General features: G+C 42.1%; 1 protein-coding gene across 25 annotated transcripts in view; it reads left to right on the plus strand.

Moving 5' to 3' along the window:
• Positions 1 to 19,465, plus strand: part of TBC1D5 (TBC1 domain family member 5) — a 412,711-nt gene that overhangs the window by 301,687 nt on the left and 91,559 nt on the right. For all 25 annotated transcript variants that reach the window (XM_084858401.1, XM_084858405.1, XM_084858400.1 and 22 more), the window contains one exon: positions 18,694 to 18,836. In XM_084858401.1, coding sequence (XP_084714527.1) covers positions 18,694 to 18,836 — 143 coding nt within the window. The remainder of the gene's footprint in view (positions 1 to 18,693; positions 18,837 to 19,465) is intronic.

Consider the following 19,465-nt stretch of genomic DNA (forward strand, 5'->3'; position numbering starts at 1 on the left):
CACATAATCACATACATATACATTTATGGAGCAATCCTTTGGGGATAGTCGGCCACCTCCGGACTCAGAGGAGACCGTCTATCTAATGCACAGTGGGAGGAGCGTGGAGCGGATCGTCTCCTCTGCATTCCAGCCACCCTGCATTCACAGCTACGCAGCTGATTTTGGCTGTCTAGCCACAGGACATTGGAGCGTGGATTGGGGAGGCCGGATGACACATAGGAAGTGTCCCTGCCCCACCCCCAGGAATGCCCCCTTTCCTCCGTTCTGTGCTGTGCTACTCTTCCAAGCGTGGAGCGCAGGGACAATCTGCTCTGCCTACAAGGTAGCGGGGTAGGGAGGTGGTTCTCTGGGAACCAACCAGTCCTATGGCCATCCAGACACACTCTAGCAGCCATAAGATTGTGCCCTTAAACACATAAAGAGAGAACACACAGTAAGACTTCTGACTTGCATAGAAAAGAAGCACAGTTGCCAAACTGTGTTGGTCCAAATTGATGGTGGCAGTGGCCCACAGCCCCAGGGCTTGTAGGTATACATTTCATGTGTACTGTAATGCATGCTACAGAGTTGTATAAAATCATAACGGAACATTTCATCACGTCTAAATAATGGAATGTGCATATTGTTTGAATTACTAACCATTCAAAACATTCAGTACAAATCACTTGACACTAATTTTCCCGGTCAAATCATTTTTTGAAAGAAGTCTGCCTTGACAAGCAATTTAGTAAGTACCTTTGCAGAAAGAGCTAGGCTTGATGGGTCGTCGCATAAGCTACTTGACATTTGTCCCCAGTCAGACCGGATGCCACATGAAAAATTTACTCTGGCGAAGGGCTCCCAGGAATAAACAGTTCTCTAGTGTTGCTCACAAGGGAATCAGCAAGGTGAGCGGAACTTCAACTTGTCACGGATGCACTGTTCTGACAAACATAAGTAGATGCTAATGGCTAAATCGTGACAGAATAAAGTCCCACAACCATATGGCTAATTGCCACAACAATATCTTCAGTGTTATTAATCAAGTTTTCATAGTGTGCCATGATAATTGGAATAATTAGAAGCAGCATAGGCATTGCTTGTCTCTGCATCTCTCTCTCTCTCTCTCTGACACACACACGCATGCACACACAACCACACATATACACACTGTAGACAGGAATCTGGAAGAACCATCATTTCTGTACTGTATTATACGGTGCATGTTTTCTAGCAAATATGGCAGTTAATTAAAGAATTAGCTGTGGGGGGAGGTATCCAAGTGCTTTATTACCAGCAGGGTTCTTTAGGAATATGTGGGTAACCAAATGAAACCATCCTTTTCTGGACAACTAAATTCCCAACTATGCCAAACCAATCTCTACCAGTTATAGGCAATTAGCTTTAGAAAACTTAGAAATACTTACTGTTTGTTAATTTGTAAACTGTGTTTCAACGTACAACAGAATAAAAGTACTTCATAGTGCAATCATTCTTTGTGATGTTACAGATATAATAGAAACAATGGCATTTGTACAAAATTCTCTAGTTACATTAGCAAACTGTAATACTAAGTATATGAATTAGTTGTTAACGTATATACAGCATTGTTTTAAAGTTCTTCAATTTAAAAACCTTACAGATTCTATTTTTAGAATTGTCAAATGTGACATATCAAAAAGGGGTTGTACTGTGAGAGCTCAAGAATCCCAAAATTACATTCTACCTCTGAACTAAGGATGTAAATAAAGCACCAGTTTAGTATTTTTTGCTTGGCAGAGTATCTAAATCATTTCCATACATTTCAAACTGGACTAGTTGTTTACTGGACTCTCTTTGGAACTGTGCTAGCAATGAGAAACCACCCAGTATTTCTTGGGTAGATGCATAAACAATTAGTAAACTATTCGGTGTAACTGGAAGATTGATGATAATGACTCTCTTCATGAAAGTATGAAGGCATTTAGCCAAACTAATGGATTGAAATGGACTGCTGTCTATGGCCTTTGAAGGGCAACTTAATTTAGTTTTAGAGCTTACCATAGGCATAAGATAAAATACTGTAATGACATAAATCTTTCCTGTTCTGCTTTTTGAAAAGTTAGCTTTTCCTCAACTGAGAATTTATAAAACAATAGATTTTGGAATATTCTGCACTTAATTACAAACTGGCCTGAGCTACTAAAGTGATAACCTGGTTTTGATTGTAATTCATCAGCTGTTCCTTTATGGCAAGGATGGGAGCATGTGGCCCTCCAACTATTTTTGGACTGTAGCTGCCATTATCCCTCACCATTTGCTTTTCTGGCTAGGGCTGCTGGGAGCTGAAGTCCAACAACATCTGGAGAGCCACATATTCCCCAACCCTACTTTACAGGGATGTACTTTAAACATTGAGCTACTATTTTAATGAAATAGTTATGCTGGACTGAAAGTAATTATTACAGAGAATTTTGTAGTCTCTTTGAGCACTTCTGGGAATTATATGTGACTCAATAAAGGGCCATCACCATTGTGGGAACAATGACAGTACCAGTCCTTTCCTCAAGTCCACCCATTCTCTATGCCCATTACCCAAGCAGAGGAGCTAGCAAGACCAACCCTCTTACTCCAATCACTTTAAGTGCAGAAGCCTTGGTGATCGATAGCAGGACAAGGCAATGGAGGAGAAGAGTTCATTCACCATCCCTATACCTTCCTGGCTATTGCTACAGGTGAAGGGAGGGACAGTGGCAGGCCATTTTTTCCAAGCCTGGCCCTGTTCCCTTGAACCAACCATGGTCTCCAAGACCGACCCCTGCCAAACCATGAGTTGCCTCCATTCCCTCCTCTCCTCTCCTCTCCTCTCCTCTCCTGAACTTGGCTTCTGTGCAATTGTGGGAGAAAGCTTGGAAACATGTTTGTATATATTAGTGGTTGGATCCAGATTTATGCAGGATCAACTGTGCTGGTTTCCCACCCCCTTTTCCATGGCATTTCCTCCAGCCACCCTGAAGATGTTACACACAAAGTCAGGAGACCCTGCTGAATGGGGTAATCTGTGGGGTGGGAGATCCCCAAAATTGGGCAGAGGGACCTTCCATGAGTGGAGCATTTTGTCTCATGAAAGGTCTGTTCTTCTCACAGAAGGAAGAATCTCGATCCAACCCTAGATTTGTGGTAGCAGCTCTGAAGTTAAGGCATGTTACATTCTCAATTAAAATAAGGAAACACTCATTTCCTTATAAAATGGAGATGATTTCTCCTAGATGTACTAAATCTGGTGTGGAAGATCATTTGGTTAAGGAATACAAGATTTCAGAGAAATTAGACAAAATAAGGATGAATGGCAGCAACTTAAAGGACATGGTTTTTCTGGGTGTTTCTCATCTTTTCATTCAATAAGGGTGAATATTTTTAACTTGTCTGTATGAAGATGTAAATGTATTTTAAAATGCAAGTGTGCTATCGTGGTGTGCCTTTCACGGAGTTTTTGAAATTTGGTTTTGATGTTACAGTGTTTTCTAGTTCTTCTTCATGGTCTGTGTGCACCACACACATATGGAACGTTGGAACGTTCTAGAACTCAAAAGCCTGAAGGTGGAAGCCCTACCCTGCCCTCTGTACACATGACTAGAGTGTGGCTTCCGCCTTTCCATTCAGTTTGGGAGACAAATGCAATGGCTACTAAGAAGAAACCAAGCTAAAGGCCATGCCTCTGTGGGGATGGAGGGTGGATTGTGTGAATGCACAGATGACCACTTAAGAACCATAGTTACAGGTAAGCACCCTGTTCTTCTTCTTGTGGTCTTTGTGCATCAAACACATATGGGTAAGTAGCAAGCGCACTTACTGGTGGTGGGACAGATGTCACTGAAGAACAGAGGAAAGGACAGCAGGGTCAAAGGATGCAACCTGTCTTGACTGTACCACCTGGCACACTTCATGGAAAGCCACTCCATGGAAAGGGCCATAGATGTAGCCATCGCTCCCACTGAATGCTCCCATGGTAATTCAGGAAGCAGTAACTTTGCCAGCTGGTACTAGAGCATTATGGTTGCAGTGAAACATTTAGTGAGGTACTGAAATGAGACATGGATATCCCTCTGAGTACCATGGTAGTGTCAGGTTTGGATCGGAGCCCATAGAGCCCCAAAGCAGTTCTGATTCTGAGGAAGAGATAGAAACAGTGGGAGAGGAACCCGCGCACTGTTCAGAGGCGCTGCCGGAGGGAGAGCCCCTCCCTGCTCACATCCTGAGAGTGGTAGTGACCCTGGCAGGCAGGGGGAGGGACAACTGGAGCTTCGGGATGCTAGGCACTGGCGCAGGGACAAGCAGGAGATGGAGGGTGCTGAGAGGAGGCGCTCAGCCCGCTTGGCGCGATGTCAACAGCTGCACCCCAGTGCCGCATGGGAAAGGGGTGGACTTTCGCCTCCTAGCCCTTAAGTTCAGAGGCTTCCCGCCTTTTCCCTCCAAACAGAGACCAACTGATTCCCTAAGGCTAGAAACCCCTGGTAGGCAGCTCTCTTAAGTTTCCCTCATTAGGCTCAGGCAATTAGCATCTGTAAGCATCATTAGGTTGAATGGAAATAAAGCCTTGGAAAAGAGCCCTATCATCTGTGTGTTGATTCTGGCTACTTGAGGATTTCAGAAGGCAGCAAGGGCACTCCTGACAGGTAGCAGATAAAGAGGTATTTGGACTTCTGGTAGGAAGCAGAGTGATCCACGTAGAAAGCTAGCAGGTGTAGAACATGCAACGAATAATATGCCATCCCGAATGATGTGAAAGGGTGCTGGCAGAAGGCCAGCAAGACAATATTCTAGCCTAGATGAATTGGGGACACCACATAGTTGTGTTTAGATAAAGCACCACCTTCTCCTTATGAAAAATTAAGTATGGAGGATCTGTGTGTAGGGCACCGAGTTCTGCTTGACGGGCAGAAGTTACAGCAACAAGAAATACAGTATTTAATGTCAATAGCTTGAGAGAAGAGGTGGCCATTTGTTCAAAGGGCTCAATGAACTATAGTTACAAATAAGCAACCTTTTTACCCATGTAATTCAGTAGAGAAATGGAAATGGTACTTACATAATGCATTAACACTGGTTTTCTGGGTGCCGTATTGAATGCCAGAACGAGCTTTTAAGGCTAGAAAGAAACTAGGCTACTGCAGCAAAGGACAGAATATACCAGTAATTTCAAATTATCTATTACACATGGCTACTGCAGCTTTAAGGTAAGATTTCACATTTTAATTATTTGGGTGAGAGGCAGGATGGTTAGAGGTGGTTGTTTTTTACAGCTGGCTAATTCTTAAAAGTGTTCACAAGTGAAAAAGAAAATCAAAGAGAATGAGAAAGCAAGGAATGAAAAGAAACTACTTCGTGAAAGTTGGTACTGCTACAGGAAATATAATTCAGCATATTTATTTAATTGTTTATTTATTTAAAACATTTCTATAGTGCCTTTTTGGAAAAACCTATCACAGCTTGTTGTTTTTAAATCGAAAAATAAAAATCACAAACGGATAAAAAATCATGAGCGGATGGTAAAGCTGTAATAATATAACAGTTTAAAAAGCCAAATTAAAAAGATGTGTCTCATCTCCCTTCCTGAATGCAGAGAGAGGGAGAACCAGGAGTGCATTCCTGAGTTTGCAAGCAACACAGGAGAAAGCCCTTTCCCACATGCCCAGCAAGCAGACATCTACAAGTGGGGATGTTTTCAAAGGAGCCTTTCCCGCTTAACATAGTAACTGAGCAGGTTCATACTGAGATAGGCAGATCATCATATAGCCAGGCCCAAAGCCATTTAGAGCTTTAAAGGTTAAAACAAACATCTTGAATTGAGCTTGGAAAATGTGGCAACCAAAGCAGATCTTTCAGTATTGGGGTGATATGATCATGATACCATGCACTGGTTAGTAACCTAACTGCCACATTTTGAACCAATTGAAACTTCTGGATGCTTTTCAAAGGTAGCCCCACATAGAGCAATAGTCTATCCATGATGTAACCAAAGCATAGATAACTGTTGCCAGATCAGCCCAACTCAGGAACAGCTGCAGCTGGCCCACTAGATGTAATTGTGTAAACATGCTCCTCGCCACTACTGCCACCTGAAGATCCAGGGACAGCGTAGGAACCAGGAGCACTCCCAAGCTACAAACGCGATCTTTCAGGGGGAGTGCAGCCCCATCCAGAACAGGTTGAATCCCAGTCCCCAAGTCAGGTTTCTACTGACCAACAGCACCTCTGTCTTTTCTGTATTTAATGTCTCATTGTTCACTCTCATCCAGGCCATTATCAAATCTAGGCAACGTTCAAGGGTGTCAACCACTTCCTTGAAGTCAGATAACAAAGAGCAATAGAACTGAGTGTCATCTGCATATTGATGACATCTCACTCCAAAGCTCTGGATGACATCTCCCAGTGGTTTCAGGTAGATGTTAAATAACATGGGGGACCCTGTGGAACACCATAGCCCCCAACACCACCTTCTGGACATGACCTGACAGGATGGACCTGAACCATTGCAATACAGTGCCTCCCAGGCCCAGCCCTGCTAGGCAGTCCAGAAGGATACCATGGTTGATGGGATTGAAAACCACTAAGAGGTCCAAGAGAATTAGTAGGGCCACACTTCCCTTATCCAGTTCACAATGTAGGTCATCCACCAAGGAAACCAAAGCAGCCTCAGTCCCATATCTTAACCAAAAGCCTGATTGAAATGGGTCCAGAAAATCAGTAACATCCAAATGCATCCAGAGAACCTTTCCTTGGAATTTTTAGAATTGAACAATCTTCGGCTTAAGAGAAAAGTGAGAACTCTAAAAAGTGTGGAAATTGCCATTTAAGATTTCTACCTTAACTTGTGTGCTGTACAAGCAGTAAAGTCTCACATGTTGTAGTAACTTAAAATACCAGCTCTGTGCTCCCACACTTTGTCTTCAACTTTCAGACTGAATTATCTTCCCTGAAGGTTGGAACAACCTTCAAAATGATCTCTTGCTTTCCCTATGTGCTGTCATATGAGGAGAACAACTCTCAGAGTTGTGTAACCACATGTGTTGGTTGGTTGACCTCTAGAATTTGAGTCAGATGCCACTGGAAATATGCACTTTATTTAGAGGAATAAAGGGGCCGAAGACAAGGAGTTTCTAAGGGATAGAAAGTATTATTTATAGATTTAAAACATTTATTTAGAATGTTTAAATTTAAAACCGACATTTACAAAGTTAGAGAAATCTTTAAAGTAACATAGACATTAATAATCCTAGCAAGTGTGTGTAAAAGTGGAATAGAAAAGACAGAAGAGCAAACATGTGATGTTTGGGTTTTCTGGCACTTGGATGTGTAGCTTAATATAGAAAAGAAGAAGACATAGGGGAGGTAAGCCTGTGTGAAATCCAATTCAACAATCTCAAGGTGGTAATTTTGTACATGAGTGGGTTACTGAGGCAATATGAGTTTAGAGCAGATTTTAGTGTGCAAATAAAATCAGAGATCCCTACAAATAGGGGAGAGTTTTGAGGATAGAGGGAAGCGTTTTCAGGGGTATGGGAGGTAGAGTGGGTCATAGTGAGAACAGAAGCACAGGGGAAGAAAGATTCATTAGCAGTTCAGTGACGGGTCCAGAGTTTAAGAGTGCTTGTCTTGGGTGCCCTGGTTTCACAAGCATCAAGAAGAAGGGACACTCAACCACACCACCTCATTCTCAAACACATTCCCAAAGGCGATGAAGGGGAAGGCTCAATGCAGCCAATCACTCCCCAGAGCAAACAGAAACTTGGAGGCATATTTCCACGCTATCGGCTTACTTTGATTGCAGCTTTGTTGTGATTTTCCCCAATCACATCTTCTCCTTTTCCTGCTTCCATGGCCCTTAAAGACCAGGCTTATCACTGTAGCCTAGGACTCTGTGCTTTTTCCATTGAGCTCTAATTGAATTATTTTCTTCATGGTTGAGTGGAGTCTGGGTTGGGTCTGATTACCTCATCAGTGTTCCCACCTCCTCAACCATGTTTCCAGAACAAGGGAAGGAGAAGCTAACGGAGGAGTACCGGATTTTTAAAAAGGAAACAGCTTTGCTATGAAGAGAGGATCCCCGCCACCTTTCTCCTTTCCCCTGAAAGTCCAGATGCACCCGCATTTCAGGAGCAAGCCTCATTGAGCACAATGGGAGTTACTTCTGAGTAGACACACACATGCTTGTGCTGGGAAAGGGAAGGGGGGAGAACACCAAGAGGGAAACCAGCCCCCATTTTAATCCAGAGGACCTCATTGTAACAATGGAGTTACTTCTGACAAGACAGTAATGGGTTTGTTGTGGGAAAGAGAGCAGTAAACACAAAAACAGAAACCTGCCTCCATTGGAACCCGCAGGATATCTATAACAAAGCTGTGAAGTACTTTCTTCCTAAGGCAATTCATTGGAGCCTCGAGATCTCACTTGGTCGAGATCCGCCTGGTCGCTTAATTGCACTTAACGAATTGAGGGGAAATCTCGGCAGGCCTCAGCGACTGCAGTGGGAGTTGCTTCTGAGGAGACACTAATAGGTTTGTTGTGGGAAAGAGACCAAAACCAGCCCCCATTTTAATGCACAGAATCTCTATCAGGCAATGAACTGAAGCCTCGAGATCTCAATTGCATTTAAAGAATTGGGCTTTGATATGTGCTGTGTCAATTGAGTGGCTTCTCTGTTATTTCTGTGGTCACTGAGAGGGCAAGCCTCATTCAGCACAATGGGGAAAAAACACCCCTTGACTGGGGTCACAGGATGTGTTCTAGTGCTTATTTTCAATGATGTTTTAAAGGTTGGTCCCTCAGCATCCTGCTTCAAAACAGCAATGAAACTTCCAGAAAACAGGAAGGGAAAGGGTTGGGTCACTGAGGTCAGAGCAACACACGAACCCAGTGCGTTGTGGAAACAGGTCAGTAATGGAGCCACAGTAAGCTGGAAAAGTCAGACTGTAACCAGTCTCAGAAAAAGTGGTTTTTTGGCGTTAAAATTCAGTGCTGAATGGCCATGATGTCATGGAAACACAGAGACCTCACTATGCAGCTAGTAAATCGCTGGTGGAAACACAGCCCAAGTTAAAAGACAGGATAATTTAGCAAATATTAGGTAGAGGAAGGAGAGAAGAACTCCCCCAAAGACCAGTTGGGGAGAAGAAGGAGTAAAAGAAATATCTGTCCTTAAAACTGTGCGGCCTGAAGTATAGACAAGAGAGTCTAGTGGCAATGACAGCGGGGGAGGGTGGTGGCTGAGCATAGGACTCACAAAGTTTCTCTTGCACTGTCCTTAGAGAAAAGATTCCTAAAATTCAGTGCCTTCAGCCCTCTCTTCATGTCTCTTTATTTAAAAAGTACAATAGTTATTATGTCTCCATTTCCTGATGTTTCTTTGGATCTTTAATTAGTATGCTGAAAGGATTAACAGTGGCCACCCAGCAGGGAGGCTGACCCTATGATTCTTTCCGTTGCATTATTGATTGGCAGGTTTGCATTAACATAGAAGCAGAATCCTTGCCTAGCCAGACAGTTCCTTCTTGGAGGGGCCATGCCCACAGCATGTTTACTAAGTTTAGTAAGTGATATGAGGGATGGCAGGATGCAGAGGATTAGGCAAGGGAGACTAAGGTCTCAATTCTATGAATGTTTAGACAAGGAAGAGTCCTAGAACTCCGAGCATCCCCCAGCCAGCATGGTGGGAGTTAGAGGACTTTTTTTCTGTCTAAACATGCATAAGATTATACCCTAAAATGTCATTCATGTACACTCATGGTAGAGGTTTTTGAACACTTAATGGAAAGCTTCTCCTTGGATTTTGTTTTATTTATTTTTTGCGGTGGTGTGTGTGTGTGTGTGTGTGTGTGTGTGTGTGTGTGTACTGGAATGGAGTCTACTACCCCAGGTTCATCTCACCAGTCCGAGAACAGAGGAGGTGTTGGCAGCAATTGATAGATGCTGGATGTTGAGACAGAGACAAGACTTGGAGCAGCCAGACATTGGGGAAGTGCCTATATCATTATGGGCACCAGATCAAGGTTGTGATGGGCCTGGGGCTAGCAGGCTTTGATGGCTCCATACCGTGCCCCCAACATGACGTATGTGAGAGGATGCATGCGCACACATTGGCAAAGAAAGCTATTTTATGTAAAACAACAATGCAAGAACTTCTTTTTTACTACATACGTTAGTGGAAATAATCTTACGTGCTTTCCTGGAAGCAAAAGACTGTAGTACCTTGCTCATGGTAGAGAACTAAAATACAAACGCACTTCTCCTTTTCACTTCCCCTTTTACATCACACAGACACAGGAAACAAAAATTCACATCGCAATCCTCTCACAAACACACACACTGTACAGAAAGAAAGACAGACTGACTCACTGTCTCAAACATGACAGCCAAGCAGGACAGGGCAGAGATAGACAGACAGAGTTGGCCAAATACTTTTTGCTGCCTGAGCTGTAACAGCAGATGCCCTCCATTCCTCAGTGGATGACCTTTAGCCAGTCACTACATCTCAGCTTAACCTACTTCACAGGGTTGTTGTGAGGATAAAAATGGGCAGATCTTTAGCTCTCAGAGGAAAGGCAGAATATAAACGTAATAAAATAAAGCCCCCCAAAAAAGATATACTGGAAAAAACATAATTGCCTTACATTATATTACTAATAGTTCAAAATCAGCTTCCCTAGCATGTAAAATAGTGCATTGCATAGTGCCTTACTGTGTACATACATTTACATGCATGTGTAGTAGAGACAAGATGAATCTAGTGTCCACTTGGAAATTTATATTAGAGACCCTGGGGAGGGAGTGAAATCCTGAAGCCTGCACTAAACTCTGTAACTCATGCTAAAAAAAAAATCAAAGTGTGTAAAAGACTTCCTCTTGCTTCTCATTTGATCCACCCATATGCCTCCTTCTTCTCCATTATCATCAAGTCAAATGTAATTACAGGTCTATACAGATCTACTCAGAAGTGGCTACCATTGAGTTCAATGGGTCTTGCTTCCAGACAAGTGTATATATTTTTACAGCTTTAAAGCACAATCCTATGTATGTCTGCTTAGAAAAAAGTCGCACTGTGTTTATAAGACTTTCAGCTAAGTGTCCATTCAATTGCAGCCTAAATCACTCCTTATTTTTCCATCCTTTCCCCACTCCCCGTCCTTTCAGTTGCTGTATAGCCCTTAATTTCACAGCACCTCCAACCCCGCGCAGCTACACTTCCCTAAAAATACCCAACACCAGCAGACTGGATAGCAACATGGACTACACTGCAGGGCACCATACACTAGTCTATCTCCTTCCCAGCAATATGGGCGTAATCGGCACCACCACCCCCGCACACACATGATATGGGCATATACATTTTTATTTGCATTGGCATAGTGATTTTCTAAAATGTTTACAAACACAATAAAAAATGCATGAAATAAGACCAAAGGTAAAAAGAGCATGAACTCATTTCATTGTTGCTGCCTGATGTTTTGCTGCTAAATATGCTGCTGGAAGTTCTAGATTTCTGTATTGTTTTCTATGGATAGTGATCACTGCTTCATGAGGGTAGACTAGGCTTCCTCGACCTAGTGCCCTCCAAATGGATTGGCTTACAGCTCCCATAATCCCCAGTCAACAGACCTGCTGGGGATTATGGGGGTTGTAGTCCCACCCATCTGGGGGGTGCTGGATTGGGGATGGCTGGGGTAGACCAAAAAATGGGGTCCAAATGAATCATGAAGTCTCTTCTGAAGATAATGGTCACTCCACACTTACAGGCAGGACCAGAAATATTGGAACAAGGATAACTGGTTTGGCAGTTGGCCTCTGTACACCACCACATTGAAGCTGAAAGGAAACACACCCAGATGGGAGCGAAGTCAGGACTTTCAGCTGTAATTCAAGGGGTTGGACAAAAGTGGGGCACTAACCATTCAGGAAGGACAGCCAGTGGCATACACACACACCCCATCGTTGGTGGCTCATAAGTAATGGAACAAATGGCCGACAAGCAGCTGCATGGCCAGGTGTGGCCTGTTTCCTGGGTACCCCATGACCAATCAAGCAGATAAAAGGCCTGGAGGTGGTTCTGAGTATCACATTTGCATTTGGTAGCTGGTAGCTGTTCACTGGAACTCCCCACATGAGGTCCAAAGAGGTGTCCATGCGAGTGAAGAAGGCCATCATTAGGCTGAGGAAACAAAATAAACCCATCAGAGAGATAGCAAAAACATTAGGAGTGACCAACACAACAGTTTGGAACATCCTGAAAAAGAAGGAGTTAACTGGCAAGCTCCGCAACAGCAAAAGGCCTGGAAGACCACGGAAGACAACTAAAGTGGATGACCGCAGAAGTCTGCTCATGGTGAAGAGGAACCCTTTCACAACATCTAGCCAGGTCAAGAATGCTCTTGCAGAGGTAGGCATGTCATTGTCAACATCTACAGTCAAGAGACAGCTTTATGAATGTAATTACAGAGGCTTCACAACAAGGTGCAAACCACTGGTAACACTCAAGAACAGACAGGCCAGATTAGCCTTTGCCAGCAAACACCTAAAAAAGCCTGCCCAGTTCTGGAGTACGATTCTTTGGACTGATGAAACCAAGATTAACTTGTACCAGAATGATGGGAAGAGAAAAGTATGGAGAAGGAAAGGAACAGCTCATGATCCAAAGCATACCGCATCATCTGTCAAACATGGTGGAGGCAGTGTTATGGCATGGGCATGTATGGCTGCCAATGGAACCGGGTCACTGGTGTTTATTGATGACCTGACTGCTGAGAAAAGCAGCAGGATGAATTCTGAAGTGTATAGGGCTATACTTTCTGCTCAGATTCAGCCGAATGCTGCCAAACTGATAGGACGCTGCTTCATATTGCAGATGGATAATGACCCAAAACAAAAGCTACCCCAGAGTTTCTGAAGGCAAAGAAGTGGGATGTTCTTCAATGGCCAAGTCAGTCATCTGATCTCAACCCAATAGAGCATGCTTTTCACTTACTGAAGACAAGACTGAAGGCACAAAGACCCACAAACAAGCGGCAGCTGCAGTAAAGGCCTGGCAAAGCATCTCGAGGGAGGAAACTCCGCATTTGGTCATGTCCATGGGTTCCAGACTTCAGGCAGTCATTGACTGCAAAGGATTTTCATCCAGGCTTTAAAGGCGATCCTTAAGTTTGAAATGATGTTGGTTTGTTCCATTACTTATGAGCCACCAATGATGGGTGTGTGTGTATGCCACTGGCTGTCCTTCCTGAATGGTTAGTGCCCCACTTTTGTCCAACCCCTTGAATTACAGCTGAAAGTCCTGACTTCGCTCCCATCTGGGTGTGCTTCCTTTCAACTTCAATGTGGTAGTGTACAGAGGCCAACTGCCAAACCAGTTATCCTTGTTCCAATATTTCTGGCCCTGACTATCTCTGTAGCTAACTCTGCTCACAGATTGTCAAACATGACTGTGAGTTCATTGGCTAAACACACTGAAAGGTAGTAGCAGGCTTGTTTCTCACAAAATGATTGGACAGAGTAGTGCCTGAACATTTAATCTCGTATCTTGGGTTCTACAGTGGCTGGAGACTTTTTATGTGAAAGCTGATAGACCTGAGCTAGCTAGTGGGCCCCCTGAGATGGTGGGCTGTGGACTGCATTCCCTTTAGTCCAATGGTTAATCCAGCTATGTGTTTTGGGACTGTTTGGGGAGAAGAATTCTGGAAATGGGTGATGTGTATGCATATACAATACTAGGGCAGACAGGGATTATGAAAGAAAAAAGTGTATTGGGACCCAGGTGCCTGGAGGAGTGTATATTGGGAGAGATACATATGTTTACTTACAAAGTTAACAGTTGGGGTGGAAGGGTTAAAGGCAGGGTGGTGGTAATATTACCCCTGGAGGGGAAGATGGCGCTGAGGTGCTGCAGGGCAACAGGGGTATATACTGATTTATTTCAGATATGTGCATATTTCACTTTTCAGGTATAGGCAACCTCTTCAAGTGCTTTACAGTAAATACTAAAGCAAAACATCAATTAAAACTAGCGAGCCTGCTCTTCTATGTTTATTGCAGTTTTTTCTTTTGAATTGGATTTATTTGGGTTTGCCTAAATATTGTCTGTAAGCCACTTTGATTTGATTTTAAGAATAAAAGTGGCTTATAATTGTTTATATAAATGAATTAAAATAAAGTATTCATAAAATAACAGTCCGATAAAACTGGCAGTGAATCCAATACTAAACATTTGGGTGGAAAAAGTAAGAGGTAGGTGTTGCATAGTCATGGAGACCGTTTGGAGGAGATGGGTGGCAACAATATGTATGTATGTGCTTTTGGTTGATGTAGGTACAAAAGGTTAGGTGAGAGCTGTTTGGGGAGTATATACAGAGGAAATAGGATGAATGGGTAAAATAACTGATGGGCCATGGGGGAACGAAGAACGGGGAACGCTACATGTACGTAGATACGGTAGAGCCCTATGCTAGGATGGTGTTCATAGTGGACCAGATTCAGCCAGGGGTGGGTGATGATATAGAAGTAAAGAGATGGAACACCCATTTGAAGGAATGGATGCAACAGCAGTGCCAAATCTATTGTCAGATCCCATTAAAAAAATAATATGTGAAAGAATATAATAGAGTTATATCTTTGGGATGTGGAAGAGGTGAGGGGGAACAGAGTATCGACCAGTGTGGGAGGCACCGGGGGAAGTTAGTGGAATGGCTGAAATGAAAGGGAAGAGGCTACAGTGACCGGGTGCAGCAGCAAGCGACTGCATAAGATGGTGGGACGATGTGATGGCAAATGGCTAGAATTGCTAGTTTCTGGGAGAGAACTGTTATTGGGAAGGAAAGATAGCAGACCAGTGGGGAGTTCTCCTAACTGTTCAAAAGGCCAGAGGAAAGCTATTTATTTATTGTGCTTATATACCACTTAATATAACAACATCTCTTCTAATGGGAGGAGGGCATGTAAGAGCAGGTTCAGAGTCTGGAAATGTTTCATAGTGATTTGCACCTTGGCAGTGGCAAGGAGTTCCATTTGCCGACTCTGTTTCACCTGCCAGACATCCTGGAGGGCTGTCCTAGAGCCACCCCTGCCTTTTAAACCTCAAGGGTTTACTATATTTCCCTTAATTTTTTGTGGGATTCTTCTTGAAAAAGCTTCTGCAGCTGATACAGAAAATGGCAAGCTGCCTTTTTTGGGAAGCAGAATATCAGGGAACATTTCAGACTGCCCCTCGTTAGTTGTATTCACCCTGGTTAAGGTGTGCTGGTTAGCTTCCAAGCACTAAGTATCATACAGCTGGCGATTACCTTTTAAAATACTACACAGCCTGTGCCCAGCATATCTGGAAGAATGCCTTCTTGTATATGAAACAACATCAGAAGTGTTCCTGTTCCTATTTGATGGGATGATTTCAAAAGCTAGTTATTGGTACTTTCTGGGAGTTGTGATGCTACAGGGTTGCATCTTGCTTGGTTTAATATTTATGTTCAGCTGTTGGGAGAGTATGAACTGTGGTCTCATCATGCTTTAAAAAAAAAGCAAAGGTGTCCCCAACCAGTCGTGTCCGACTCTAGGGTGTGGTGCTCATCTCCATTTCTAAGCCGAAGAGCCAGCGCTGTCCGAAGACGCTTCCGTGGTCATGTGGCCAGCATGACTGAACACCGAGGTGCACGGAACGCTGTTACCTTTCCCGCCAAGGCGGTACCTATTTATCTACTTGCAATTTCTTGCTTTCGAACTGCTAGGTTGGCAGAAGCTGGGACTGAAGACGGGAGCTCACTCCGTCACGCAGCACTCGGGTCTCGAACTGCTGTCCTGCCGACCTTCCGGTCTGCAGTTCAGCGTCTTCGCCACTAAGCCACTGCAGCCCCGTCTCATCATGCTAGTGATGCCCAAATGTTATTTTCCATCAAACCCAGGAGCAGCAGATTGTATCTTGAATCTCTTGGAAAACTATATGTGATTTGCCCAGTTACAAATAATGTTAAGGTGACCGGTCAGTATTCTCAACAACAACAACCAGTTTACAGCTTACACCTTCTTCAAACTACATTTCCTGAAACATTGCTATATTTCTCAATTCAGCAAATTCTGGAAGATTCTAAGCCACATTGCTACAGCATTGAAAGAGTCATTTGTTCATGAAATCTTTGTTTTGCTCAGTCAGGGTAGAAATTGTATATACAGACGTGACTGCGCAAGACCCAGAAGCATCAGGGCTGCCCTCCCCGCAGCCCTCAGCCCTTATACTGAGTCAGACCATTGGTCCATCTAGCCCAGTATTGTCAACACTGACTGGCAGCAGCTCCCCAAGGTTCCAGGAAGAGGTTGTTCCCAGTAATCCCTAATCAAAGGCGCAATCCTATGGATGTTTAGTCAGAAAAAAGTCCAACAAGGTTGTAGGACTTTTTCTGTCTAAACATGCAGAAGGTTGCGCCCTTAAAATGATTTCATTTTAAAGTTTAAATTTGGTTTAAAAAAATGTCACTCTTGTTAAAAGTTTCCAGAGCATTTGTTTCTCTCTGTTGCAGGTCATTATTAAACCACTGTCTGTGGGTAGTAATTATGGATTGTTTGGGGATTATGCCTTAGTTACATAGAAATCATGTGTAGAACATGGGGTTATGCACTTCAGCAAGGAGATTGTTTTAACTCTTATTTTGTTCATTATTTCTTTTAAAAAATTCCATTCTGTATTTTTGTTTGGTTGCAGTTGTTAGGTTGGTGTGGTGAAATGTGAATTATTGTGTTACCAAATGGGATAAAAGGGTACACTGTTTTGAGCATTGTGGTCTGCTGGTGCAGCAGATGTGAAGCTGGAATTTACAGGACAGAACTATAATTAAGCTATAGACAGCCATCTGAAAAGAAAGGGGCTCCTCTTGTCCTATGGTATCATTAAGTGAAACTTAGATTGTCTCTAAATATTTGAAAGAGCAATAAAAGTGTGTTAATTAGTGAGAAAACACTCAAATTTAGAATTTAATTCCTTAAAGCATCCCTTTTTATGAAGGCAAAGCTTGCTGAAGTCAAGCCATATGGTAACATAGTTCAGAGACCATAGGGTCCTTGGTTTATGGATGCTACAAGGAAAATGTTGCTAAAAACAAGCAGATAGTGTTAGTATATATCCATTTACAATTGTATGAATTGCTTACACCCATTGAGTTGTAGAGGTTCAGATCATTAATAGTAGCATTATGGTTACTAAAGCAGTCCAGTTTGTCAGCTCTCTACATCTGTGAAAACAGAATATCTCTAGCGACTACGACGTAATATTCCCAAGAGAAAATCTAAAAGCAGAATTAGGGTGGGGGCGGGGGAGGAAAAAGTAGTAGTACTGACTGGCTTTGGTTTGAGCAGAGTAAACTTACATCTACAACCGATTAACGCTGCATAATGAAGTGGTAAAGAAGAAAAGGAGATTTCTGATAAAAGACAAATAACAAATCCCATTATGCCACGATGTTTTTTTTTTCCTTTAAAGTGTATTAGTTTTTATCTATCTTTCCGAGTTGCATTAGGTAGTTGTGAATAAAGTCAGTTCAAATGCTTTGAGAGCTGCTGAGTTCTGACTCCTAACAGTTTGTGAAATGTGAAAGGTGGGTGAGTTTAAGGAAAGGAGCAACTGCTGCTTAAAGTGATAGGCTTCCTGCAGAGTCTAAGTAATGTTTGTGACACTGAAAGGTAATAGTTTCCTGTAGGCTAGTCACGGAGGGGTAATTTTCCTCTATTGGGTAAAACACATTGTGCAGAATGTTGTTAGAATTAATTGGACAAAATTAGCTTTGCTCTGTGTTTCTCCCACATCGTCTATTGTAACACCTCTTCAAGTTTTATAAGTAGATACTCATAGAAAGCTGTAGATATATATTATTGTATTTTATTATAAAGTATTCTTGACATTCTGACATTAGAATAAGCCCTTGTTGAAGGCTACTTCCATATTGCACCAATGGTAGTTGTAACTTAAATCCTTAAAATAAATTTACAATCTAAGTGCCCACTTCTTTTGGTTAATGCGATCTTAAAATGAGGTGCTCAGTTCAGATGTCAAAGTCCTTTTAAAACACAATGAAGGCACTCTCCATAAAAGTCTCATTAATTCAACTGAAACTTGTTATGGCTAATTTCATCTGTAGAAGTTTTGGAAGTGTTCCTGTAGCTGTTTCTTCCATTCACCTATAAACAAGTGAAAGGAAGTGTAAACTGGTACAAAGGTTTTCTAATAAAGCCTATCTACTTAGCAGCATTAGAGAACTGGAGGTTTTAAAGACCTTAACACATTGCCCTCTGTAACTGGTTTAAGAGATAATGTTGCATTTCTTTAAATATGTGCACGCACACACACCCACACTATAGATCTAGACAGTGATAAATGGAGTAGCCTGACTTAAGTATCATTGATTTCAGTGGGTCTACTCTAAATATAACTAAATCTGGATCCAACCCACTATATTTAGATATATAAGTAGAAATTAACTAAGGGTACAATCCCCTGCATGTTTAGGCAGAAAAAGGCCTACAACTCCCAGCATTCCCCAGCCAGCCATGCTGACTGGGAAATGCTAGGAGTTGTAGGACTTTTTTCTGTCTAAACATGCATAGGATTCCATCTTAATAAGTTAATGTGTCTTGTATTTTCCTGTAAACTATTAATTCCTGATATATATTGTGCAACTTCTGATATGTTCTGTTGAATTTCTTTTTAGGCGATGGGTAAGGCTTCTGTTTGGACGAGAATTTCCCCTCCAGGACCTTCTTGTTGTTTGGGATGCTTTATTTGCTGACAGCATCACTCTTGATTTAGTTGACTACGTTTTCTTAGCCATGTTGCTATATATCAGAGATGCATGTGAGTATCTATTGTATTACCCTTAAGAAATACATATAACTTAACATTTTATTTCTAATTGAAATACAATTAAAAATTTAATTTTGATTAGAGATAGTTGGTATCAATTTGTTTATGATATACAAGAAAGCAGTAACAGTAGTTAAAATCATTTTTTATGCTCTTACTGCTTCTATGCCTCTTTTGACACACAGAATTGTAAATTCTATTAGATAAAATAAGGTGGCCAAAATAAGTATAGAGCTCCATCTTCTGTCAGATGTGGTGTATTGAGTAAAACTGCATTCACTTCTGAAATAAGGGGGTGAAATTATTAAAAGCAACAGTTCCTTAAAGTAATTATTTTTTAAAAAGTTATTTTAGTTATTTAGCCGTTAGTATGTCACATGAGCTCTTACATTGCTTTACATGCTTATTAGAGGCCTATAAACTGAGCATTAAACATACATATTCATGGGAATGTTTAGAGCAAACATTGGTTTTTATATATAGATACATAATATCTAGTGTAGAGATCTGTCCTGAATAAAAATCTTGATTAAGCTAATGGAGAGTACAGAAGACTTGGGAAGAGAAAAAGTAAACGAAAGACATTTGTAATAAAACTGCCAATTTATCCTAATTGCTTG

This window comes from Heloderma suspectum, chromosome 5, assembly GCF_057233095.1.
Source record: "Heloderma suspectum isolate Gila_16-S chromosome 5, 16-S_ref, whole genome shotgun sequence".
In the NCBI taxonomy this organism is placed as follows: Eukaryota; Metazoa; Chordata; class Lepidosauria; order Squamata; family Helodermatidae; genus Heloderma; species Heloderma suspectum.